This window comes from Canis aureus, chromosome 35, assembly GCF_053574225.1.
Source record: "Canis aureus isolate CA01 chromosome 35, VMU_Caureus_v.1.0, whole genome shotgun sequence".
NCBI lineage: Eukaryota > Metazoa > Chordata > Mammalia > Carnivora > Canidae > Canis > Canis aureus.
The window spans coordinates 13,757,882-13,785,126 of NC_135645.1; the positions used below are offsets into that span (position 1 = coordinate 13,757,882).

The 27,245-nt window shown below is 45.6% G+C and overlaps 1 protein-coding gene across 12 annotated transcripts in view; it reads right to left on the minus strand.

Moving 5' to 3' along the window:
• Positions 1-27,245, minus strand: part of BOC (BOC cell adhesion associated, oncogene regulated) — a 120,980-nt gene that overhangs the window by 17,935 nt on the left and 75,800 nt on the right. For 6 of the 12 annotated variants that reach the window (XM_077884515.1, XM_077884507.1, XM_077884505.1 and 3 more), the window contains 4 exons: positions 22,571-22,825; positions 17,292-17,467; positions 16,359-16,637; positions 1,207-1,353 (listed from right to left, as the gene is read on the minus strand). In XM_077884515.1, the coding sequence (XP_077740641.1) occupies positions 1,207-1,353; positions 16,359-16,637; positions 17,292-17,467; positions 22,571-22,605 (637 nt within the window). In that variant the 5' untranslated portion in view covers positions 22,606-22,825. Of the gene's footprint in view, positions 1-1,206; positions 1,354-16,358; positions 16,638-17,291; positions 17,468-20,928; positions 21,028-21,344; positions 21,515-22,570; positions 22,826-27,245 lie in introns of those variants that run through there. The other 6 variants (XM_077884510.1, XM_077884508.1, XM_077884511.1 and 3 more) reach the window with 3 other exon arrangements.

The window sequence follows — 27,245 nt, forward strand, 5'->3', positions numbered from 1 at the left end:
CTGGTGCCTGCCTGTCACTGGGCTGCCCCCGGTATGAGCAGCTTAGGCAAATGAACCGACAGAATGGGGGGTGGGGGGACACCCTTGACCCTTGTGGGGCTTCTTCCAGAGGCTGCTGCCAAGCTTCTGCTAGGGACAATGGAGATTAATGCTCTAGTCCTCTCAGATTAATATTCTATTCCTCTCCAGTTATTTCTGAGTGGCGGGATTAGGAGTTTTACCTTTCAAAAAATAGTTTTCTGTATTTTCTACAGTGAACGTATATATTCCTCATAGGAATATAGGAACATATATTCCTTTCATGGCCAGAAAAACTTAATGAAAATATTTAAATATCTACAGGATATTTGTAAAGGAATAGATCTTGAGCTATGGGTTCCGTCAAGCAGGGTCTACTTGGTCTCCAGTGAAGGGTCAGCTATGGGAAGAAGCTGATTTCATCTTGAAAGGCACCCCTTCTCCTCCCAGGCACTCTGTGGCCCAAAGCTTGGCCTTCCCTGGCCCAGCTGTCATTGACACCACAGCCTAAGCAGGAAGCTAGGACAGCTGAGACAGCCGCATTACCAGGAAGATGGGAAGAGGGAAAAACCCAAGTCCCACTTGAAACATTCCTGTGCTATGTGGGAAAGGGCTTTGCCTCCCACCAGGGAACACTACAGCTCCACGAACGGCTGGGTTCATCAGACAGTCTTGCTGTGTGTAGCAGGGAGCACACACATGGGAGGCTCCAGAACCCTGTGCTGACAGCCTCGATCAAATAGTGACAGCTGAGCAACATCTTCCAGAGCCTCAAAGGATGAAGAAATTCCTCTCAAAAGGGCAGGGGAGGGGGATCCCTGGGTGGCTCAGGGGTTTAGTGCCTGCCTTTGGCTCAGGGCGTGATCCTGGAGTCCCAGGATCAAGTCACACATCGGGCTCCCTGCATGGAGCCTGCTACTCCCTCTGCCTGTGTCTCTGCCTCTGTGTGTCTTTCATGAATAAATAAAATCTTAAAAAAAAAAAAAAAAAAGGGCAGGGGACCTCCATTATGGAAGCAAATCCCTTTAGGACCTGACAAGGCTAAACAGCAAGGTAGAAGACAGTTGACCAGTGTGAGGAGGGGGCCACAGGCATGCTGATGGGGGGGGGGCGGTTGGAGAGGCGGAAGCCAGAGGTGGTCAGCCTCCTCCCTGGCCTCGGCCTCTGGGCTCCTCCTTGCTCACTCACCTCTGGATGCCTCTAGCCACTCTTGCTTGACACTGTATCGGACCTGGGCTTTTGGATGGCTCTCTGGAAGGTGGCAGGCAATGACTGCTGTGTTCCCCTCATCTACTTCAATCACGTGTTGCACATCCAACTTGAAGTCCTGGAGGTCTGTAGAGAGAAGGGAAGGTGCCAACTGGGCCTCAATGAAGCAGAGAGACAAAGCAACATTTTAGAGTGGACTTCCGCCTTGGTGTCATGATAAACAGCTGTAGGGGCCTCACCCCGAGGGGCTTCCCAGTGGCTGGCCAAATCCTTCCTCCAGCCTTCTGTTGTCTATAGGAGTTTACAGGATGCAATGTGTAGCCTCCATTAGTGCATCAGAGTTCAACTTGATATACAGAAGCTGGAGAGTGGGGACATGTATAGAGAATTCCATGAGGAGATGCCTGTGACACAGATCAGCCTCTTCTGGGACATGGTGGCCAGTTGACCAGGCCCATTGGCCCTATGGAACTTGGCTGGAGATGGGTCAGCAATCAAGGCATAAATGTCCTGGCACAACTCAGCTAAAGGAGACTGAAGGGAATGATGAGAGCAAATTGTGATCTCTGGAGTCACAGAAAAGATGTGAAATATGTCTAATGAATGTGAAGTAAGAAATACATGCTGTTTGCAAGTGGCATGGCAAAAACAAAGAAGTCCTTTGGTTCTTCTCTGACATGCATAGTAAAGTGACAGGCCTGAGATTCCACTCAGTTACCAACCATTGTTATAACAGGAAGGCTGATGCTACCTGGGAGCTATGTTCTCCTATCATGGCTAATCCTTACTCAAAGCTGGGGTGGGAGATCTGTGGATGCTCTGAGAGCTTTCTAAGGGAAAGATGGGTCTCCATAATGTGGCTGATGGCAATGGAATATGGGAGACCTGAGGGTCTTGACACCAGGCTGCAGAGTCTAGTAGCATGATGGCCATCTTTTCTGATTTGGCTTGGTGGTAAGACTAGGATCTAAAATGGTAGAGGATGAAGATCCACCTGGAACAAGAGCAGGATGTTTCCCAGATAATCTAACAGTTCAAACCACAAAACTCTCTCCAAAACTAGAGCCAGAGCCCTGATGTTGCTGAACAAAATTGGACACTTGTGCAAAAAAGATTCCAGATTTGTTTTTTAGGACTGTAGCTGAATCTAATAGAAGTAAAATGAAAGGGGAATAAGATAAGAAAGAGGAGAATATTTACCTGGATGCTCCTTCATAAAGATACCTAGAAAGCCCTCGAGGCACCCTGTCTGAATGCTGACCACACAGTGTTCAGCTCAGCTCCTGAGAACGGACGCCATCAGAGCTTTTACTGCAATTCCACTGCAAGACTCCACCTGCCTGTGTTGTTTCCCCTAGAGACCCAGAGAAGGCAAGAAAGCGACAGGAGCAGGCAGGAATCAAGTTTCTCACAGTAGATAAGAGGTAATTACCAAAAACAAACTACTGTCACCATAGGAGAGCCCAGGGATCAAGGCAGGCAGTGAGGTCACGTTTCCCACTTAATGGAACTTTCCAGTAGAAAAGCCACACCAGAATAGGAAAGTCCTTTTGTTTCTATGAAAGGATTATTGTCCTTACAATACTAGAGTACGAACTTTTTAGGGGCAAGTCTTATTTGTTTATGTGTCCTCTGACCCTAACCAGGGCCTGGCCTAACTAGATGCTCAGTAAATGGTGAATGGCCGAATGAAGGACTATCTTAGAAGTTAGGACCCTCAAATCAGTTACATAGTATGGTTATTTTGAAAACAGACTGCTTCTTGAGAAGCTATTTCTGGAGTCATGGAAAAGGTGCGAAATAGGTCTAATGAATGTGAGGTAGGAAATACATGCTGTTTCCAAGTGGCATGGCAAAAACAGACAGGCTGCCCAATTCATTTCTAGCACTCTCTTTTACCTTCCCGGCTGAGTGATACCTGTGGGGCAAGGTGATATCTCGCTTACGGATTCTTTCCTTTGAGTGTGTATAGAACCTTCTGGGCTTTTAAAGATTTATTTTATCATTGTTTAATTTTATATATGTGATATCTGACTCCAATTAAATTGTAAATTCCTAGGGGCAGTATACTAATTTTACACTCCATGCCCCAACCCCAAACCCCATGGCATGATATTCAGGATATAGCAAATGTTCTCTAAATCCTTGCTGAATGAATGAACAATTTGGAAGGTTGAGCCCAACGCCAGCTTCATAGGAGTGCAATCTGTGTAGTTCCATGTGGCCCGGAAGGGGAGGCCAGTGCTTGGTTTAATGCTCTATCACCGTCTTCAAATTCTTAATGTTTGAACAAGACTCCACATTTTAATTTTGTATTAGACCCCCAAAATTATGTAGTCCAGTCCTGGCTGAGCTTTTCAGCCAAGACAGCGGATGTGTTTTTTCTCAGAGAGGAAGGAGATATGGATGACGGAAAAGGGCGGACTGCCTGTCCTTAGCGTGTTCTGGCTAAAGATTGTGAACTGGTTTTCAAAAGCAATGCACTTAAACAATGCAAAGGCCTTAATCCTCCTCTGCACAGTGTGTGCTGTATCTGCCAAGTCAGGAGGCTCCCCACAAAGCGAGCTGTGAGCGATTGTCAGCTCAGGGGCATCTGGAAAATTCCTGTCACCAAGAAGCAGTCTCTTCCACGGTCCAATAAATTCTAAAACTACTCCACCAAGAGTTTGAGTTTTTTTTTCCCTCCTCCTTTGCTTTATTTCATTCCAAGGAAATTTGCCTCAAGCAAGGATATACTTAAACCTAACAGATCATTTTACAAGAAAGAGAGGAGTTTGGCACCAGAATGCCATCTCCATGTTAATGGCCCAGGCTCTTGCCCCATTGTAATTGAGAGCTTATCCAGGCACAAGGCACACACTCTCCAGCACCCACCTCACGGACCCAATACTACAAAACATAACCCCCTCCCCCTCTCTGTCCCTCTTGGCTCCTTCTGTACCCTCTGACAACTGCTAAGTTGGAGACAGAAGGCTGTGCAGTGGGGGAGGCACAAAGCTGGGCACTGGTCAGCCATGTGGCCAGACTGCCCCTTTGTTCTGATGCCAACATGTGCACAACAGCCCATGTGGGCTGGACTGAGGACACCCCAGCTGGGCATCCTACTGGCAGGCCTGCCTTCCTGGCTTCCAAACAAATAAGCAGTAGTTCGTTCCTTGGCCCTGTCCCCTCCCTGTTCCTCCTGAGCTTGAGCCTTAGCTGTTGCTTCACTAGACAAACACATCCAATTTGGCTACTGGAGCAAAAGTTGAGTTTCACTAAGGATCAAAGAGAGAGTAACAAAGTGATGATGGATCTGAAAATCAGAGCACCCTCTCTCAAGTGTTTTTAGGCAGAAAAGAGACTGGGGAGGGGGGCGGGCTGGAGATGTGTGATCAGTAAAGGCCTAATCAGCTACCCTATGAGGCAAATGCAGAGATCTAGTTGGCTGCGAGTGAAGGAAACCAGCCTGTTCCCAGGCCCCTTTGTCTGCAAAGCTGGGTTCCTGGCCAGTCCCGGGGCTGCTCAGGGTGCCTCACTGGGACTAGGGGGCAGGCCCTTCAGTTCCAAATGGGGTTAACAGGCTGCACCACAGAATGATGGATCGGGTTTCATGGGGAAATGGTTTGAAGGGACACCTGCCCTTGCCTGTGGGCTGGAGTGTTTGAGAAATCCATTAGAGGAATGTTTTTGCAGCTTTAATCCTCTTACCTTCCCCCAGAGCCCTCTTGTGCATCCTTTCTTTGTGTATTCTTTCGACTATTTTATTAACTTGTCTGCACTAATCAAATGCCAATAGGACCACTCTTGTTTCTCAGCTCTTAACAGGCTAGAGCTCTGGTCTTTGGGGCCATCTCTGAATTTACAGAGTCTCCTTTTGGGCTTTCCAAGAAAGCCCAAACAGTTTGGGCTCCATGCAGAACCCTTGCCCAGTGCCTTCCTTGTAAGCCCTCAATTTCTTAATGGAATATGTATCTTCTGCTACATCACTTCCATGGGACCCGTGGAAACACGGACGTCAGGAATTTGTTCAGACACAAATCGTGTGGTGCTTTGGTTTTCCTCCTCGCATTTATAGGGAACAGCAGGCACCTGCCTTCTGAGCCAAGGGAAAATGGGAGGAAAACAAGAACTGTGAGGAGCACGTGGCTGCCGTCACCAGGGTCACATGCATAGAGGCAAGTTTTATCATAAGCCCTTTGAATTTCTTCTCACCTTGTAGCCTGGATCCTTCTTTTAGCTCAGCAGATCTATGAATTAAATTACGGTATTTGGTGTATGTTCACAAATTCCCACGACACAGAAGTATCAAATCTTAATTATAGGCTCATCCTCCCAGTTTTCCTAGAATTTACACTTCCTGTTACAGGGTGCATTGCACTACAGTAGAACGCCCCCTCTGTAATCCAAAAGGAGTTTCACGGAGTTTCCCCATTTGGTCCTCCTCTCCCGGAGACCTCTCTTAGGCTGCAAGTCAAAGTTCAGTTAAGTAAGAAGTAAGACAGTGCCTTTGGTTGGAGGCTGCCTGGAGTCACCAACATCTCCATCTCCATGAGCTCAGCTGAACAGTCCAAAAACAAAAAAAAAAAGTCATTTTTCTACTCATCCAGGTAGTACTTATGTATAGTCAGTTCTGTCCTTCTCTCTTGCCTCAATACAAGCCAGTACCCATCTGCTGAGGTTTGGACAGGATCCACTAAATTGTGGGGGCACCACATGGGTGGGGCTCACTTGGCAATGCTGTCAGGATGGCTCAATAGCCTCTTGGCCATTGGCAAGTTTCTGGGCTGATAATTCTACTCCCTAACTCTCATGGCCTCCAGGCCTCACTGAGTCATTCATTCAGCCAGGAACTACAGAATTATCTAGTATGCTAGGAACTACAGAAGACACTATGAAGACAAAAATATAGTTCCTAACTTCAGGGTCCTTTACTCTGATAGACAAGACAGATAAAAACACCACAAAAGGCAGGGTACAATAATTTCCAAGAGTAGTATCTGCAAGTTTAGTCTCCACTACCTTCACCAGCATTCCAACCTAGATCAGGTCACCTTGAGCTCCAGAGCAACTTAGAAATGGCAAAGGGGGTTGGCAGAGGGAATATTTGCCTCCTTCTGCAGGCCAGGAGAGTGGATAAATATGTTTGCTTTTGTTAGTTTTTTTTTTTTTTCTGCTTGTCCAATTGCACAAATAATTTTGGCTTGAAAACTCTCTCCTGAGAGCCATGGAAACATGGCATAAAATTTTTCAAATATACTTTCCGATGAAAACAAGACATGCTCTTTCTTATTTAAATAAAAACAGTTTCCATGGGGGTAAAAAAAAAAAAAAAAGGACTCTTGCAGATGCCAAACACATTAGTTGTTCAGTCTTGTGTTTCTTTCTTTCCCCTTGAGTTGAGGTGGGGTCTAAACTCAGATTTGAGCTGTGGGAGAAAACTGAGATGAGAGAACCAGGAGGATGAGGGCAAAAGATCAAAGACAAGACCAAAGGTGGGCAGGAGGGGAGAAAGGGCATGAAGGGAAGAGTGCGACAGGAAGAAGGAAAAATAAAAAGAAACTAGTTTGCAATGTCATTAAACGATGTGCAAAAAACTGGCCTAATGCTTCAGGAATTTCTTGGCTTGAATCATTGAAAATGTTTTTTAAAAAATAAGAGAACACGAAACATGATTAATCCTTGAAGACAAGGCAAGGATGGGAGCCATGTCTCTACTGAGTCTGGCAGCCAGATGAACAGAGAAGATGTCTGTAGACCATCTCATTTATCTGACTTCACTACTGCAATGAGGTAGGGCTGGTTAGCAGAACTTGGGAGTTTCTTTTGGACTTGATGAAGGAATGAAATGGTTTGAAAAAATACACTTAAGAGAAGGGGAAAAAAAAAGATTTACTTGCCAGCAACCCACATCATACATATTTCTCTGATCAACCAAATATAAACTATAAACTTAGCAATGGGAAAATTAATGTGAATCCTGGTGGTCTGGGATCATGAGAGCCAGAGCTGGATCCTGGCAGAGTCTCTGGCAGGCTGGCAGCCTGTACAGGAAGAGGGAGGGGAGAGAAAATGTAGGCCAAGGCACTCAGGAAGAGCGGAGAGGAGAGCTTCAGCAGGGTCCTGACATGCAGAACCCTGGGTGGGAGGCACGGGTGCTGTCCTAAGGCCAGCAGGGCCCACAGTGGTTCCACTTTTTCTGCCCACAGACTTGGGAACTACATATTCCTACAAGCAGTGGTGGCTACTAATTGATGCAAACTGCCCGCCATCTCCAATGGTGCCCTAACAAGTCTCTGGTAGGACGTGGAGTCACATTCCCTGACACCTCCCTTCAAAGTTTCTAGGGGTTCCTCCAAATAGCTCAATCCCTTTTAAGCAGCCCTTTAGGCTTCTGACATCCATCAATTTTTCTGAACCCTCCCTGAATCTATTTGTATCTGTTTATATGCTTGCTTCAAACTTTTTTACTTCCTTAAGCCTTTTAATCTATCAGGATTTGGTGAAGAAATCTTTGTTCACCTTTTGCATGCTCCTTTTGACCTTCTCGACTTCAAACACATCTTATCCGGGAGTCTTCCTCTTTCTAGACATTCACTGAAGGCCTACTGTGTGCCAGGTCCTATGGGAAGCTGTGGGGTCACAGAGATGAATGGCAGCAGCCCCTGCCCTCCAGGCAAATGAGAGGGCTACAGAAGTAAACACAGGGTGGTAAGGAAGCCAGGAAGAGGAGACTCCACTCCGGGCTTGGGAAGTTGAGGGCTTCAAGAAAAGACTCCTAGAGGAGACACTCGAGGCTGAGAAGGAATTTGTTATCCCAAGGGAGATGGGCACGTTCTGGGAAAGGGAACGGAAAGGATGGTATTACAGGTAGATAGGGCACCATTCCAAAAACAAGGGGAAAGTGCAAGACAACAGATAAGGAAGTGGTAGATTTTGAGGGGTCTAGAGTGAGAGGTGAGGCTGAGAGACGGGCTTAAGCGCCACGCTACAGCCCGTGTCCTGTTCTGTGATTCCCAAATCTTCACATGTTTCTAAGTTAAGGAGGATGGTCACTCAACATTAAACATGATTTTCCCTCAGGAAAGAAAATGCTGTTTTTGCCTCAATCAAGGTTTTTTCCCCCCTTTGCCTACATGTTTTCTCGCTATTCAGTGAGTAAGTCCTTTATCTTTGATGTGAACACTGAACCACCTGCAGGACAGACTTGCTGTTCTATTGTTCTCAATAACAATAACCTCAAGGTTATTACCAGTCCAGGAAGGGTTGAAAGTCTAAGAACAAGGTCAAGGTAGAAATTCCTAAGCTTTTCCACAAAAAAAGGGGGGAGCCAAGGGACTCATCTGCTCTCTTAATTTTTTATTTTAAAGGAACCATCTTACATCATGTTCCTTAGAGGGCTCCAGTGATTTCAAGTAAGCTAATCATTGCTTCCCTCACCTTCCTGAGCGAAGTCTACTCTGGCTCGTTGAAATTATAGGTGGTACCAGCTAAACACACTATGAGGTCTCCCCTTCACTCTTAGAAGATGGACCTAAGATTTTTACTTAAGCATGTGGCTGTATGTGCAAAGAACAGATTGAGGAGGGGAGAAGGGTAGGAGTTGTAAACGTGTCCTTGGTAGAAAATACACCATGGATTTGAGGTCTTCTTTTGGTAAATTCTGACCATCACTAAATAGAAAACTGGAACTGTCTTTGGGGAAGACAGTTGCTGCCATGATGCCCTGAGCTGAGCTCATACCACACATTTGTCTGGGTACTTGCACCAGGCCTGATGGGATTAGGTTGAAGATTTCACCAGAATATCAGGGGAAGTTCTTGGGAGGCATGAACTTCTGCCTGTATCCAGTAGAAAACAGAAAGGGTTAATAGGACCTTGGTTTAATACTAGAAGGCATTCCTTAGTCATTTCCTATTTAGATATTCAAGTTGCTTAGCTCCTTTTGGGTTTAAGCTGTTACTAATTTTCTTGTCTAACTGGCAAAGTAAAATAAAACTTACAGTGTAAAGCTAAATCTCACACTTAGGCTGATTCTCCCTTTCTGACTGAGGACACCCCCCTGTAGAGCCACCAAGGGTCTCTCTCTCCCACTCCACCTGGCAGTACCGCCAGCCTGGCCTCCAGCTGCGGACCCCCCTTCCCCTCTGGGCCAGCTCAGGACGCCACCTCTGTTTCCTCTGGTTCTCCAACTCTTCTTCCTGCCACCGCCCATTCACTGCAAAGCAAAAGGCTTGCACGGGATTCCTTCAGATGCCTAAGCTAACAACAAATGTTTTTCCAACTTGGAGCGTATCATTCCTTCTTGTTTTGTCAAGGAGTCACTGGCTGGCTGAAGGAGACAGGTGGAAAGGAGTGGCATTGGAGAAAACTTTGAGGCTTCCTTTATTAATCACAGAATATACACCCTCAAAAGGAAAAGAGAAACAATGAAAAATGGGGGAGAGTTAGGGGAGAATCCGATGGGGTAGCGAGAGAGAGACAATTTATCTGGTGGCTACATACAGGGTTTAATTGAACTCACCATGGAATTACCTCACTATGGAAATTAGACTCACGATGGAACTATCTGCCCCATCTCAGAAATTGCACTAGGCTTACATCTAAGTACACAATACTAAGAGCTAAACTTAGTTGTTGAAGATCTGAGAAAGGTATGAGAGAACTCAAGAAATGAGAAATAAAGATTGTCTCACACACATTCTTTAAGGCTCAACTCCCAAGTCTTCCTCAATTCCCTGAAATTGAAATGAATCCCCGTTAGCCTGAGCTCTCAGGAAAATCTGTATCTCTGTTGGAGACTGACTTGCTTTAGGGCTACTGCGTTACTGCAGTCAATCTTTTCCATGAGATTAAGAGCTCCTCAAAGGTGAGGGTTAGGTCTTACTCTGCTCTGCTGGAAACTCTGAGTATGTTCCTAATTCTTAGGACACCAACCTCCAAGACATCTAAACACTGAACTCACTGCTGGAGAATGGGTGCTTTGCTGTTTGCCAGTGGGACTCCCTAATCTCCAGTCTGCTGGCTTGCTCTATGAATTTTGGACTTTCCAGCCTCCACAATTATGTGAACCAGTTCTTTAAAATAAATCTATATTTTGCCTTTATTAATTTCTCTATATACATATGCAGGATGCTTCATTTGGTTATACTTTTTTTTTTAACAAACTGAAGGTTTGTGGCAATCCTCCATCAACAAGTCTATCAGTGCCATTTTCCAACAGCATTTGCTTATTTTCTGTTACATTTTATTAACTCTTGTAATATTTCAAATCTTTTCATCATTATTATATTTGTTATGGTGATTTCTGATCAGTGATTACAACTCACTGCAAGCTCAGTTGATGGTTATTTAAGCAATAAAGTATTTTTAAATTAAAGTGTGTACTTTTTTTTAGTTGTAAGGCTATTGCACATGTTAAGAGCTACAGGATAGTATAACCTTAACTTTTATATACAAGGGTATATAGGGTACCAAAAAATTCACTAGACTCACTTGATAGTGAGTCACCTGGAACCAAACTCACATCTCCAACGTACACCTGTATGTATAACTGGTTCTGCTCCTCTGGAGAACCTGACTAAAACACAGAGAAAGCTATAAATATTTTAGTAAAGGCATGTCCACAGTGGTCCTTTATGGCTTATTCTAGTTCACAGTTTGAGCCTATAAGACCTCAAGGAAGTATCTGGTAGGAATTAGAGGTGGAGGGGGCTGAACAAAAAAAACCATGGCTCCTTCTGTGGAATCACCATGCTGAGGGCCCAAGGTCAGCCCAGCCTGCCAGTACAAATCAATGACTACCTGGTTAGAGGAATGAGCAGTGGTGAGCCACCAGAAGCATAAATGAGCAGCTCTGTGGCTATGGGGACAAGAAGCAATGCAGTGACACCATGGCTATCCTCCAATGCAGCCAGGAGTTAGGAGTCTGGGTTAGAGATCATGTGTATACAAACTGCTGAGAAATTCACAGGAAATGGGTTAGTTCTCTCTTCCCAACAAGCCAGCCCTCTCTTTTGGCTCTGGCTAGGAGTGGAAGCTTTGCCATTCCCTGGACTTGTTCTTCTGAAGGCTGCTCCCAGAATGGAGCTGGGCAGCCCAGAGCTAGACATAGGCCCTAGAGCCTCCTGCAGGAGGACACTCCACAAATGTTCGCTGACCAAATGGGTGGAATGTATAAAGCCTGGAATTTATTTTTTTTTATTTTTTTATTTTTTATTTTTTAAAGCCTGGAATTTATAAAGTGCTTCAAAATATTACTATCCCATCATTTGACCCTCAAAAAAAAACCCCACAAAACCAAACAAACAAAAAAACTATGATACTGATGCTATAAATTATCACTGTGCTCATTTCATAGTTGTGGCAATCTGAGGGACTGACTTACCCAGAGTCACATCAAGTCCTAAGGGCAGAGTTAAAACTTCAACCCAAGGGGTTTTTTTAAGTCTTTCTTTCCCCTCCATAATATTAGTTTGTTTCTTCATTTTATTCATGGGTTAAATTCTGTTACCTTCTGACCTTCCTCAGAGTAGGGGTCATGGAGACAACTGGCTAAGGGGAGCTCCTTCCTCTCCCAAGGAAAGAAAACTCGAGAACCATGCTTGATTCTTAGGCCTAAAGGCCTTAGGGAGGAGTTACAGATCTGGTCTCAATTAAACCAGCATAAGTTTAAGACTTCACATTAGCTTGAAAACTAAAGTTCCCAGCTATAGTACTACCCAGTTACCACCTGTTTTATTTCCAACGACAAATGGGACCTAGGGATGATAGGATAATTAGGAGAATAATTTTAAAAAATGGAAAAAAGTTAAAAATGAACAATTATGTAGGAGTTCATTTGAATTATTAGAGGTAAGGGATCAAAAATAGTTTTCACATCGTATGCCAGCTCTGCTAAATTGTGATTCCTTGCTGGGCTGTGTTGAGAACAATTGTAAGGCTGAGTCAGAGTATAGAAAAAAGGAATATGGTGTCCATTGGCAAAGTCTGCTGTTGGTTCAGGTGCAGAGAGTGGGAACATGTGGGCCATGTAGAGTGGTTGGCCTCCTGGTGTAAAGCTTAGAAAAAGGAGTAAGGAAGAAAGGAGATCAAAGTCAAAAGTATTTTGAAAAGCAAGAGTTAGACAAGGTGGTCTGAAGTGAGGCATTAGCAGCAAGAGATTTACCACAAATAAAGTTTGGGTTCAATAGGAGAAAAAGTTCTGTGTGGAGGAGAGTGGGACGGACACCTCCACAGAGAGTGAAGACAGCAGTTATCCACATGTGCTCCATTTGACCTGAAGACCAGAAGCCAATGTCCACAGAGAGGGGTGAAGTCCAAGTGTACTCCCAGCCCCCAGCGTCTAAGTAAAAGAGGTCTGAGGTCTGGACCAGGAAAAGTTCTTCTAGAGGCCTCCTTCACACCCTTGAATCCTCAAGCCAGGTCTAAGACCCCACCATTGGAAGGTCCTGGTGATCCAGGAGTCCACGAAGACACAGGAGGTAGCACCTTGCTAGGTAGGCCAAACAGTGGGCGCTTTGTCTGAGGGTGAACATCTGAGCGCACGCAAAAATGGCCAGAGGAAAAGGAAGCCTTAAGTGTTGAGTGTGGGCGGGTGTGTGTGCGTGTGCACAGGCACGCCACGGCCCAGCCTTGCCTCTAAATTCAGACCATGCCTCGGTAATCCCTTCACCACTCAGCCTCCTTCCATCAGCCAACCAGCAAAACACAAACCCCATTCTGCTCAGGAATGTGCTTTCGGAAACTTAATCTAACTGCTGAGTCTGGGCCAAATCCCCCATGGCATTAGCCCAAAGACAGCACCCCGTTCTGCTGCCTCTCCTGCCTTCCCGCCGCCACTGGCGCCTCCTCCTCTGAGCTGGGGAGGCTGCAGTTCCACTCCATTGCCACAGCCCCTGAGCCAGCTCTCCTAATTTCCAGCACTTCTCCATCCCGCCAGTCAGCTCCAAACATTTCACTTCTGATTCATGTCTCTATGACAAGCCAACAGATCTTGGCTTTCCAGCAAGATGCACTAGGCTTCTGCACAAGCCACTTCTCTCACTGTGCCTTCTGGGATACAACCAAACCCTCCCCTTTGTCCTGTCAACTATAGATCCCTTCAAGTACCACAGAAAGAAGTGGCCAGGAATTTCTTTTTAAATAAAGGCAAAAAAAAAAAAAAAAAGGTCTCTCCTCACACAGACACATCTTGAAGTAGAAGGTGGGCTCCAACATAAATCTACACTCTAACTATCCTTTCCTGCAAAGAAAAGGTTCAGCCTGGCTCCTGATAAGGCCAAATGAACAGTTATGGAGTTTTCTGGGTCTTCACAGACACGTGCTGGCTATTTGCAGATGAGCAACCCTCCTAGATGAGCAGCAAAATCCTTTAAAGGCATGAATGCTACTAAAAGGCACTTTTTTTTTTTTTAAGATTTTATTTATTTATTCATGAGAGACATAGACAGAGAGAGAGAGGCAGAGACACAGGCAGAGGGAGAAGCAGGCTCCATGCAGGGAGCCCGACATGGGACTCAATCCCGGGTCTCCAGGGTCCCACCCCAGGCTGAAGGCAGCGCTAAACCACTGAGCCACCGGGGCTATAAAAGGCACATCTTACTTGTAATAATGAACCACTGAAAGCAACCTAATGGTCCAGCAATAGAAAAAGGGTTCAGGACATAGTGTAGAGCCACCCAGGGGATATTTCAGGACCATTGGTAACCGTGATCCTGCTCTGCTTGTGGCTGGGGGCACAGATGACTAGTAAGGGGCATGGGGGGAGCTCGCTAGAGTGATGACTGCCGGGGTTGGTTATACATGTGAAAGATGAATCAGGTTGTTGACTTATTAGTCCACTTCATATACTTTGCTGAATTATACTCAACAGAAGAAATATGGTCATATGGCCAACAGAAAATGCTTACCACACAATGCTGAGAGGGAGAGAATATGGACAGAAACTATATATTCAGTAGATCACTACGAAAGCGTGAAATATGGGCATGCCTTATGTTCAGTGAAATAAGTCAGGGAAAGACAGATACCTATGATTTCACTTATAGGTAGAATCAAAAAAACAAAACCAGGGACACCTGGGTGGCTCAGCGGTTTGGTGCCTGCCTTTGACCCGGGGCGTGGCCTGGGATCGAGTCCCATATTAGGCTCCCTGCATGGAGCCTGCTTCTCCCTCTGCCTGTGTCTCTGTCCCCCCCCCCCCCCCCCGAGTCTCTCATGAATAAATAAAATCTTAAAAAAAATAAAAATTAAATTAAATAATAAATAAAAAACAAAACAAAACCAAGCCCAGACTCACTGATACAGAGAATAGAGTGCTGACTGCCGGAGGGGAGGGAGGAGGGGTGGAAAATGGATGAAGGAGATCAAGAGGGACAAGCTTCCAGTCATAAAGTCAGTCATGGGGATATAATGTACAGCACAGGGAATTCAATCAGTGATAGCGACTGCGTGTGGCGACAGAGGGTAAGCAGACATATCGTGGTGACCATTTCACAATGGAGACAAATGTCAGATCGCTATGTTGTACACCCGAAACTAATACTGTATGTCAACTACACACTTCAGTCAAAAAAAAAAAAGGAAGTACAGGTATGGATGAAGAGTGGAAGGGTATACTCCAAAATGGTAAATGATGGTCATGGGATAATGGTGGGCTGAGGGGAAATGGTATTTTCTATAAATTCTATACTTTCTATGATTTTCGTTACAATTTAAAAATAGAAAGAGGACTATGATGGCAGGAGTGCAGCTCTGACCTCAGCCCTTCTTGTACGATGAGATGATCCCTCCCTACCCTCTACCTTCCCCACTTAAGTGCCAGTACCCTCCTGGCATCCCGCAAGCACAGGTAGGGGGGAGGGCCGGGCTGTGGCCGAAGGCCTGCCTCCCTCACTGAGCATGTGCTCCTGCCACCAAGGAAAATGGCTCCTATTGCATGAGGAGGCTCAGCCTGGCCCCCTGGGGGGACAGCTGAGGACCCACCCTGCCTTCTCCCTTCTCTGAGAAAAGGGCAGGGCTGATTGACTGTTTTCCAAGAAAACCAGAACACTGCCAGCAGCGTCTGCTCTGTTCTCTCACAGAGTGAAGTTCCTCCAAGGACCTGGGAACCATGGGGGGAGGCAGGGGTCCCCCCTCTTTTCTACTTCCTCATCTCCCACCACTTTCCTCCTGGACTCACGACTCACACACCCCAGGGACCCCAGTCAACCTTTAAGGAGTATTTCAGAAGTTTGCTGTGTTAGGCATGACCCCTAACACAGGGGAGTGATGATGATGGTGACATGAAAGTCTGAAGCAAGGCTGTCAGGGGTTAGGGGACCCTGCTAGGTCAGGAGGGAACAAGGCTCCAAGGAAGATGACGTCATTCTTAATAGTTCCTGGCCGTAGACTCATATATAAGAACAGATATTGGAGCTGCCCTGCAGCCTTCAGAAGTTTATTTCGTCAGTAGGTCTTGTCTCCCAGATGTACAATGGGTAGAAAACGAGGCAATGTGTGTTTTGCACGTAATATATGCAAGTGGTAATTACGTATTAAGGGTAGTATAAAGTCTTCTCTGAACATCCTCCTTGGACCAAATTGTACCCCAATCTTGTCCTCTTTTCTGTTCTCTTTACTCTTTGTCACACAGTTTTCTTTTCATTGTGTTCTATTATTTATACCCCAGGCCTTTGGATAATGCTTGCCCCTCAGACAGACAGGAGGCCAAGCATGGAATGGGCAGGTCTGTTTGGACTGCACATGGCCTTGCAAATGCTCTGACCATAACTGCCATGAGGATGGAGTGCAGGGGAGACAGTAAGCAGCTGGCACAATCACACCTAAAGTTAAGGGGAAAGTAGAAAGGCATGGCATGGCCCAGCTCTGGCGCCCACAGAAACAGTTCAAACATGTCGCGTCCCCCTCCTTCTAGATACTCACTCCAGACATGGTCCCTACTTAGAGAGCAGCTTCCTAGAGGCACAATGGTCCTCCACCATTGGGGACCACTAGGCAACTACCACTCTCTGGTTTGGAATTTCAAATTTGAGGGCCCCCTTTTATGTTAGGACTACTGACATGGGGTAGGAATGGTCTGGGGAAGAGAAAGAATGGGAGAGTCGAAGAGAGAGTGCACTGTGGCAGAGAAGCAAAGGAGCAGCACTCACTGGCTAGTGTCACAGTGGCTGGCACACTGGCCACGGCCCCTGCAGGCATCCGGGCCACACACTGGTACCGTCCCACGGTGTGGTTATTGAGGGCAGTGATGACGAGGGTGCCGCGGGTGATGAGGATGCCCAGGGCATCATCTGAGCCATTCAGCTCTCTCCCATTCAGGCGCCAGGTGGTGTTCATCCATGGGGGTTCCACGACACAGCCCAGGATCACAGTTCCTCCGAGCTTCTGGACGGTGGAAGAAGGCTGGACAGTGACCTGAGGGATCTGGTCTGGAGGAAGAACAGCGACATAGCAATGAACAAACACCCCCGATGAAAGCAATACATGAGCACCCACACGGCCTTCCAGAGCTGAGCAATCCAGAGGGGTCGATCTTTTTCTGAAGAACGCTACTGTCCTTGGGTCCATTCCCCAGCCTGTACTTGTTCTCAGAAGGCAGACTGGAGTGGCAGCAAGGTGTAAAGGCAAGAGCTCGAGCATTGGAGTTGGACAGGACTGGGCCCAAACCCCAGTGCCACTGCTTCTGAGCCATGTCACTTGAGCCTTTTTATGTCTCTTACCTATAAAATGGGGCTAATGATACTTGCCTCCGAGGGCTGCTGTGAAGCTTACAAACAATGCATATCAACTGCCAGCCATAATCTCATATAGTAAGTGCTCAATTGAAGGCAGTCATTACTATTCCTCCTCCTCTGGTATATATTTGAAATACTAAAATACAACCACTATGAGGCTGCCAAGATGATTTCTCATCTTATTGGATGTATCCCTGAAGGCCAATGGGAATGAATTATTCTTTGAAATCCAGGAAAAGGAAGGCCTTTTTAAAGGGTTACTAGTGAATGTGTAATGCTTCCATTTGACATGGGCAGCAAAGTGTTTTATAAGAGGGGCAGGCTGAGAAAGGGAAGGAAAGCACTCACTCAAGTCAGCAAAGCAGCCTGCTGTGGCCAAGAGGAGGCAAGCAAGGGTGACCTCACGCCTTTTTTCTCTCTGAGTCGTCATCATCCCATGCAGCACGGTGTCACCAAGGGTCCAAGCCAACGTCCCATAAGCCACTGGAGTCACTTCAAGAGGTACTACAATCCCCCACACCACTCTGTTGTGAGAAAGAGAGAAATGGCCCTGGTAGTGAGTGAGGCTGCCTGCCATAGGGCCTGGCTCTGTCCCTTCACCCCCTGCCTCTACTGCACATGCTGGCAACGTTCAAGATGTCAACCTGAACAGTGGCTGGAAAGCCAAAGAATACTCTCATTTCTTATCTAAAAGAGGCTTCTTTTAAGTAGTTCCCTTGAGCTAGAAGGGGATTTTACTGTGGTATGAGAGCCAGAGCCTTGCCCCATGTACTGGCAGCAACCAGGGCCTGTTAGAGGGTCTGGGACCTGCAGCCAGGGCCAAGGTCCAGGCAGTGAGCATCTCACACATTGCTGGGAAGGATGACCTCATCTTTATCACTGGCTTGCAGGAGGCTAGATGTCCATGGCCACATGGCATGCCATGTCACCAGTACCAGGCTATTGTGGACATCACCGTCATGTGTGTAATGCATGCTGAACCCCTTGTTTAGGCAATGTTACTAGTGAATCCTAAGGTCACAGAAATTCCAAGATCTTTTCAAATCTCTGTACTTTTAACCATAATAGAAGCCTCTTCACATTTTTTTTTTCTATAAGTGCTCTGCACCTGGTGGGAGCTTAACAGAATTAGAATCAGGGTGATGTAGAATAGTGAGGCATCTCAAAGGTGGCTCAGAGGTTGGGCGTCTGCCTTCAGCTCAGAGTGTGATCCTGGAGTCCTAGGATCGAGTCCCAGGTCAGGCTCCCCGCATGGAGCTTGCTTCTCTCTCTGCCTGTGTCTCTGCCTCTCTCTATTTCTCATAAATAAGTAAATAAAATCTTAAGAAAAAAAAAAAGAACAGTGAGGCCTTTTAACAGTGAGTTCTAGAGGAAAACTTCATTAATAGATTTATAAACTAATTCCAAAAGCAAGTTTTGGTGTCCTCTCAATTTTCCAGATACTTGTTTTAATTCCCTACTTTCCCCCAAAGAAGTAACGTATTTATCTAGAACACTGCATGAGTTACCAATTTGAAAGATTCTAGGGAACGTGACCACAACAAGCTTCAGTTTCCCCAACTCTAAGAAAATTGCTGACACCTGTTTTGTCCCTGCCCCCAGAAAGGAAAGGGAAGGGAAGGAAGTAGGAAGCACGAAGGCAAGAAATGAACATAAAGTAATAAAAGTAATAAAGGGCAAAAAGAAGACAAGCAGACAGAGAGGACAGGACTGTTTCTGAGCACAGGGTGGCTGCAGAGGTGTTTTGGTTGTAAAGTCCACAAAGGTTTTACTGAGGAAATTCAGCCCAGACCCCCTCCTGCTTAACGAGGACCAGCCAAACAATTACTGTTACTTCTGCACCCTTGGTAATTTATAGGATTCAAAATGGAAACAGACCCCACTTTTGCTGCCAGCCACCAACTCGCTTTTATAAGCAAACAGGAGCAAAGAATGTATCTGGGGAGGGAAAGGGAGTGAGAAGAAGCAGGTATCTAAAGGGGGAGAAAGGAGTTAACTCCTTCAGCCCCACAACAGAGTTGTAAGCAGGTACCATTTAATGACCCCAAAGCAGGTCACATGAAGTCTCATTCACAAAATGCAGAACTAGGACAAATACAGGGAGGAAGGGGCATCACTGTAGGTACGATACATCTTATTTAGCAGCTGGGAAGTTGGAGTTGCTTCCTGGGCCAAGTTACCTAGTGAGCTTTGTCTAGAAAGAGAATTCTAGAGACATACATTTCTGAGAATTCTGTTATAATGGTAAAAAAGATGACTAAGGCTTAACTGGAATTCCTACAGTGTAACTTTGTCCCATTGTGAAACGAATGAGGTACAATTTCAAAGTTGAGTGAAGGCAACAGTAAAGTCTGTTATTTTTCTTGGCAATGCAAAGTATGTCCAGATCCTTATTTTCCATGCATTTTCTCAGAAAAAGAGGAGAAATGAAGAAAAAAAATCAAAAACAGAGTGGAGAATAATTTCCTGACATGAATTCCTCATTGAGGCCTAGGTACTTGCTATTTTTAAGGGTTATTTGGATAAGAAAAAGAAAAGAAAATGCATCTGAGAAATTTAACTGCTGACATACATGCTCCCATTGAAATAATCTCTACCAAGCAGACATTTTTGAGACTTTCCAAAAACAACAACAACAGAATACACTTCTGGGGTTGAGACCAGTGAGAAATTATAGCCTCGGAGTATTTATTTTGTGAGAAAATTACAAACAACTGAGAATCCATAAGCAGCAGGAGGCAGGCAGCTCCACCTTCTCCCAAGAGGACTGGCTGGAGCACAGGAGGCCACATCTCCTCCCTGGTCAGACAGGGCACTGCAGCTGTCTTGGAAAGAAAGGGAAGCCTTCATGGTCTTAAACACAAAACACACCCTTTGGATATCCTATGGCCAGTAACCAAGATGGATGAAATAGAAGAACATGGGATCTGCTAGATCCCATACAGAGACTTATTTCTGAGAAAGCATGCTAGCATTCTTTCAGTGATTAAAAAAAAAGATCTGACAAAGCTTTTAGTTCCATTGGTTGAGGGGGCCTGGCCACATGAGAAAAGAAATATTTCTGACCCCAAGTTATTATTATTATTATTTGCAAGTTTTCAATTCTGTAGAGTAAGATTCACTTTCCCCAAAGATCTTTGAAGGCAGAGAGGTTTTGCTCATAAGAGGTGATGCCAAGTGGCTGTGGGAAGGGGTAGGGGTGAGTGCTGGCAGCCCCCTGACCTCAAGAAACAGGGTAGCACTCCTGCTCAGAAGAGTGGCATCGCGGGAAATCTCTGGGACACAAGTGAATTTAGTCCTCAAAGGGCTGAATATAGGAGTTTAAATAGACTTAGGAGAAGAGTTTAAGAAAGGTCATTTTTACTTAAGAAGTTGTACTTTTACCCACAGACCTAATTAAAAAGAAAGATTTTAAATTAGGAGGGACCTCAGAGAAAATAAAATAGCAGCTTAGGATAACACCTATGGGTATCGAATGTTATAAATGAGGAAAGTAAGGAGCAGAGAGACTAAGTGATCTGCAGAAGGTCTCCTGGCTAATTAAGAGAGATTTAGGGCTCCAAGTCAGGTCTTCCGACCCCTCATCCCGGCCTTTCTCTACTTTCCAATACTGCCTCCCAGCAAACCGTTTCTGAAGTCATATTCACCAAGTGCGTAGAACTACTGTTAGGATTAAGTTTGGAATATTTTTTAATCTATTTCCTGAGGCACAAAAATAATGTAACTTTCTCTGAGGTTGCCGGGTGGCGCAGCGAATTAAGTGTCTGCCTCCTGGTTTCTGCTCAGGTCATGATCTCAGGGTCCTGAGGCTGTGCCCTGTGTCAAGCTCTGCGCTGGGCGGGGAGTCTGCTGGTCTCCCTCTCTCTGTGCCATCCTTGCTCGCACTCATGCACGTGCACTTTCTCTCAAATAAATATATATATAAATATATATATTCATATTTCTCTCAAATATATATATATATATATATTTTAAAATAGAGTACCTTTCTCTTTGGTTTTCTTCATTCTTTTAGCATTTACATTCAAATCTAGGATAGTCTTACTGCTCTTCACACAATCCCCTTCAGTAGAACCTTCTGCAATGGTGAAAATACATTTGCACCATCAGCGCCAGTCACTGGCCACCGGTGGCTACCAGATACTTGAAGTGTGGCTAATGCCACCGAGGAACTAGATTTTTAATGTATCCACACCGGGCAACGCAGGTCTACACTAATACGTGGAACATCTACCCAGACCACTCTGAGGTCAAATAGGAGAGAATAACAAAACTTCGATGTTAACTGTGAGCCATGCTGTAGCTTATGCCTTAACCACATGTTGCCGGAGTATCTACTAAAAAATTATGTATATTGTGATTTCACTATTATCAGGTAGAAAAAACACTCCTGTGACCTACCGTCGAAGGCCCGATGCAAGGCCCTGTATCACAGGATGCGTTCGGGCAGCCCGGGGGGCTCCGTGGTTTGGCGTGATCCTGGGGACCCCGGATCAAGTCCCTCCCCGGAGCCTGCTTCTCCCTCTGCCTCTCTCCCGCTGTGTGTGTGGGTCTCCCATGAACAAATAAATTAAATCTTAAAAAAAAAAAAAAAATGCATCCCGCCCCGAGGAATGTTCAGTCATCGAGCGCCCGGCAAACGCCCACGCGCTCCCCACTTCCCAGCATCCTCCGCAGCTGGCGGCGTCATGTGACTAGCGCTGGCCAATCAAGCGCAGGCAGCCCTGTCACGTGTCAGCTGCGGGCTCCCGCTGCTAAGAGCTAGGGAACCAGAGCGCGGCTCCCGCTTCTCCTGTCCCCGTGCTGCGGCGCGTGTCCCGGGTTTCGGCAGGCGCTGGGACGAGGTGGAAGTCAAGGCAATCCAGGGCAGGGGAAGAAATAAACCGTTGTTGCACAAAACCACTGAAACGTGGGCGATTCCTCTCCTGTAAGGACCTGAGCGTTCTTGACTTTAAGACCTTAGCCCATCAGATCAGTAATTCAGGTGCAAGTGGGAAGTGGCAAGTGAGAGCAGAGGGAGGGGCGCGTTTTCAATATGGGGTCTGCAGGAAGGGCTTTCTGGATAAAGGGTTTGGATGGCCTCTTGGGATAAGTAGCTGCAGGGCTGGTGGGGAAGGCCTCTCTGGAGGGTGGCGCATCAAGCAGCTTGGCTGTTACAGGTTTATCTTGAACGGTGGTCTGCAGACTTCTCATTTCCGCCCCCCCCCTTTTTTTTTAAATTCATTTAAATTCAATTAACATATAATGTATTATTGGCTAGAGAAGTAGAGCTCAGGGAGTCATCAGTCTTCCATGATTCCCAGCGCTCATCACATCACTCCAGTTACCCAATCCCCTGCCTCCTCCCCTCCAGCGACCCTCTGTTTCCTATGATTAAGAGTCCTTATGGTGTGTCTCCTTCCCTGATTTAGTCTTAATTTTTTCCTCTCTTCCCGTATGATCCTGTTTTGATCTTGCTTTCTTATGACTAAAATATCCTGAGCCAATATCCCCAACACATTCACAGCTATTCCTAAATTAAATGCATGGGCTGCCGAACTAAAATGTAAAAAGAGTAGGTAAAAGTGAAACCATGTTTTGATGACATGATAATCATGATTGTTTTAGAATATAATTAAAGCTAATACCTTAAGACAGAAAGACTGGTTAGGGTTAGATGCATCAGTAAGGATATGGATGTAACCTCTTTCAAACGGTCTGCTTGAATGTTGATTATTTTGTTGACTTCTCATCAGGTGGGATTCCATGAGCGTTGTTTTTATATTTTCTTATGTGGCTTGAAGAGGGTCAGCTCTGCTGTTTTCTTCCTGTTAGCACGTGCTTGGATACTGCATACTCTTCAGCCCCCATTTCTTTGCAGCGATCTCTTTAAGCCACTTGTCCTTTTGTGAGCATTAATTTTTACAAGTAAATTATATAATCTGTAAATCCACTTAGAGAACAGGAAAACTGGGGAGTGAATAAGCAAGTGAGTTCTCTGCGGTCTCGCAGAAGAGATCTCTTGCCATTGTTGGGACACATCACTTTGTCATATACAGACCAAAGGTACCACTGTCAACCCTAATATTAAATACCAGGAAAGCTGAATTTCTTTCCTATCCCTTTTTAAGACAGAAATTAACCTTAAAAGCCATCTCTAATATTTTCTTCTAGTACTCCAGTGGCATTTATTATATTTTCCCTGTGGAGCTTGTGCCCCATTTTGAAGACTTCTAGAAGAATGAAAAGTGGCAAGGTAAGAAACTGAGACTGGGTCATGCTGTGGAAGACTAGGGAAAAGAGTCTGAAATGACCACCACAGACAGCGGAACCACTGATGGTTTTTGAGAAGGGAATATATAATCAAAGTGGCATTTGCCCAACCTGGGCTTCTTATTCACTGAACCCAAAATTTATAACAAGTTGCTAACCAACATGGACAGAGCCTATTTCCACCCAGGTAGGTGAACTCCTTTACCATCCATGGATGGGGAAAAGCATCTAGACACAGCATGTAGGCTCTGGGGAAGAATCCCCCAGAGAGAAGCCACCTCAGCTTTCTGAGTAAAGGGAAGATGTGGTCCCTTGATTTGCCCATTGAACAAATCTAATCCTCTCTCACCTCCACCACTTGAGGAAAAAGTTACTGAGGAGTCACATTTCTTTGTCACATAAATCCCTTCCTTAAATTTCTCTTTAAGGAAATTTAAAAATCTAGCCATGAAGGGCAGTGTGTGTGTGTGTGTGGGGGGGGGGGGGACAAACCTTAAGAGAAAAGGAAAATCTCTTTCTTTCTTCTACACTCCCTTCTCAATTCCCCCATCCTATTCCATATAAATTCAATTTGACAACCCTGCTAATTGGATAAAGCAGCTCCTAGAAAGCCATTCCCTTTTCTTTTTTTTGTTTTTGGAGGGCTCAAAACAGGGTGATTGTGCTGTTCTTTAACACGAATTCCATCTGCTTTATTTCTCTCTCTCCATTCACCACTCCTCTTGAATATTTATGAGGCTTTCCCTCCTCACAGATCCACTTTCCACCCCACCTCCATCCACCTTCCTCTCTCAGCCTCCCCATATCCACCCTCTGCCTCCAGCCTCCTCTCCCTTCTCTCAGAGCCGGACAAAAACCTTCCAAATGCACCCCCCCCCCCCTGCTTTAGATAAACACAGGCAGTGTCAAGTGTGAGGGGTAGGGGGAGGCAGGAGGGGGTTCAACTGCCAGTCAAGCCCCCCGCCTTCAATGAGGCCCAGGGGCCCACCCTAATCTGCTGCATGCTTGCCATATGGGGGCTGTGTTGCCCTGGGAAACACTAACAGGCAGAACGGAGCTTAATAGAGTCCATATTCATTGTAATGCAGTGAGATGGCTCAAGGCACCACTGCCCCTTCGGTCCAGTTTCATTCTTCTGTTTTCCTCTTTCTTTCTGGTTTTCCTCCCTTTTTCTTTCTTTCTTCCTTTCAAAAGGAAAGGGTCCCCAGAGAGCTCTAACCTGGAGATGCCTGAGCTGGCAGGAAGGCTGGGCTCCGGGGTTAGGAAGGACAGTGATGGGGTAGGGGCTGGAGGTGGTGGGGAGAGGTGAGAAGTGAGGGCTTCAAGGGGAGCCAGCTGGGGAGAGGGGTACAGTACCTGCAAAGGGACATACTGTATGTGTGCAGGTGTGCACAGGCTTGAATCTGTGCACGTGTGGAAGAGAGCGTGGTGGAGTAGATATGGCCTGTGAAGGCCTTGGAACAACAGAAAATTTCGTATTTTAATCAGTTCTCTAAGCCTAGTATCCCAACACAACCCCCAATCCCAGTCAAGTCAAGGTCATTTTAAAGCCAGTGCCACCTAATTCCCTCAGGTGTCAGGCCCTTGGCCAATTCCCAGCTCTTCACAATTGCCTTGAAAAGTCACAGGTGGTGCAACGGTATGAAACCACTTCAAAAATCTCTATAGGGGCAGAAGACCTACCAGCCTGCCACACTGGGGCCTATTTCCTCCTCTAGCAGGCTGGCACTGAGGAAGAGGGGACAGTTGTAGTTTGCCACAGCCAAACTAGGGCATATGGGGCCCACTGCATGGACGGAGTGGGCTTTCTAGAGATTAGGCCTTGTCATAAGTATATGTGCTGGAAATGAGACTTGGGGCTCCCAGACACCTTGGGGATCCCAGAGGTGATCCTTTCCCAAGGCCTAAAAGGAGGGCAGAGAATGTAGGAGGGGAAAAGAGTACATTCCTCCCAAGTTCTCAGAAAAAATAAAATTGGTACCCAGAATACAAGTCCTCAAAGAGTAAATCCCTATGACTGTCATATCAGTTTCATAAGTTATAAAACAAAGCTATTTGTTCTGTGACTGTAAAAGTCACAAATTTAAAATCAAGATAGAAAATAAAAGCAAACCAAAGCAATTAAAGCTTTCATGTACTCTCCTACACCTAACACGTTAATCCCAAGGTGTCTGGCATGTGGAAAGAGACCAGTAAATGGTTGCTAAAAGAATGAAACCTGTATGTGCTCCTATAGTTTTACCACTACCGACCAAGAACTTGAAACTCTTTACCCAGCGGACAACTACAGTCAGGGTTCAGATGGGTGACGTACTTTAGCAGAAGCATAATGCTGCTGGTAAAGATACAGCAATGCCCCTGCCATAGTGATGCCAGGATCTGTTACAAGGCCTTTTTGTTACCCGCATCAGCCAATGCCGAAGTCAGATAAAACTTCTCAAAGCAAGGCAGATACTGGTGCTTGGTGTGGTTTACTTTTGCCCTCCAAACTTGATATCTTCCACTTGCCTTGCTCTTTCCCACTAATATGCATCCAAAATCTGTGGTTTCCTGAGCTCCACCCATGGGAGACCAACTATAGGGAAGTATATAAAAGTTCTTAGAAGTTTTCTTTACTTCTGTTATCTTGATTTTAAGGCTCTATTACCCAGCAACACTACAGGAAATGTACAGTGGGTATTTTAAGAGCTACGTAGAATTTCAGTTCCTAGTTGGAAAACCTAAATAGCATTTGGTTATCTGAAATGCTACCCAGAAGCCAGCCTCAGCATTAAATCCATTTACATCCATTAGAGACCCATTAAAGGGAATAATACTTTTCTGAGGACTCCAAACCAGAGATGAAGACACACAACTGAGCAGGGTTGTACAGGACTCAGAGCACTTATCCTCCCTTTAGAAGAAGCCTGTCCCTCCAACTTCATTTTTTCTATAAGGTCTTTCTCCCAGTTGTTTGACCCCAGCATTCTCCAGGTGTTTCAGAGAAGTGCTCCACAAGAGAGTGAATGGGGACGCCCGGTGCTTCACTGCCAGCCAGTCCTGAAGCACTCTGGGGGCTCAGCAGAGAAGTCAAGCTCTTCCCAGGCTTCCCTGCAATGAGCACTTTGGTCAGTCATCTTACCACTGATGTGCCTGATGTGGTTAATAGCCAACTCAAGGAAAGTGGGAACAGCTTCTCTGGTCTTGAACAAATACTTGCCTTTCATTTCAATGCTCAGAGGACACTCGCTAATGATGTATTTATACAAACACGTACTCAAATTCACCTACTCCTCTGGTCTTGCCTAAATATGATCAGTCATAAGGACTCAGAGAAGCCAGAGAAACACAATGCAAGCCCCATGTCACTTACAGTTTTCTAGTGGCCACATCTTAAAATCAAGTGAAAATAATTTTAACATCGATCAACACAATATATCCAAAATAACACAAGGTGTTTTATATTTTGTTTCATACTAAATCTTCTCAATCTAGTGTGTATTTTGTATTTACTACACATCCCAATTCAGACCGACCACATTTCAGGCACTCAACAGTCACATGTACCAGTGGCCACTACTGCTGGCCACCATGGGTCTAGAGCCCTCAGGTGGCTCCCTGACCCACTCCTCTCCCCATGCAATCCACCTCCACATTGTCACCTACCTTCCTTCTAGAACATCAAGCTCAACCAATCAGTAAAGATAAGTGGGTAGCCACCACCTATTGAATAAACATCTCCTCCAGGCCATAATTCATAATACATATAATTTGGTTTTTTTAAAAGATTTTATTTATTTATTCATGAGATACACACACACACACACACACAGAGGGTGGGGGGCAGAGGGAGAAGCAGGCTCCATGCAGGGAGCCTGATGTGGGACTCAATCGCGGGTCTCCAGTATCATACCCCGAGCTGATGGCAGCACTAAACCACTAAGCCACCGGGGCTGCCCAATACATCTAATTTGATATAAGCCTCTCAGTGGTCCTGTGAGTAAGCCAAACCAAGCACCAGTATCTGCCTTGCTTTGAGAAGTTTTATCTGACTTCGGCATTGGCTGATGC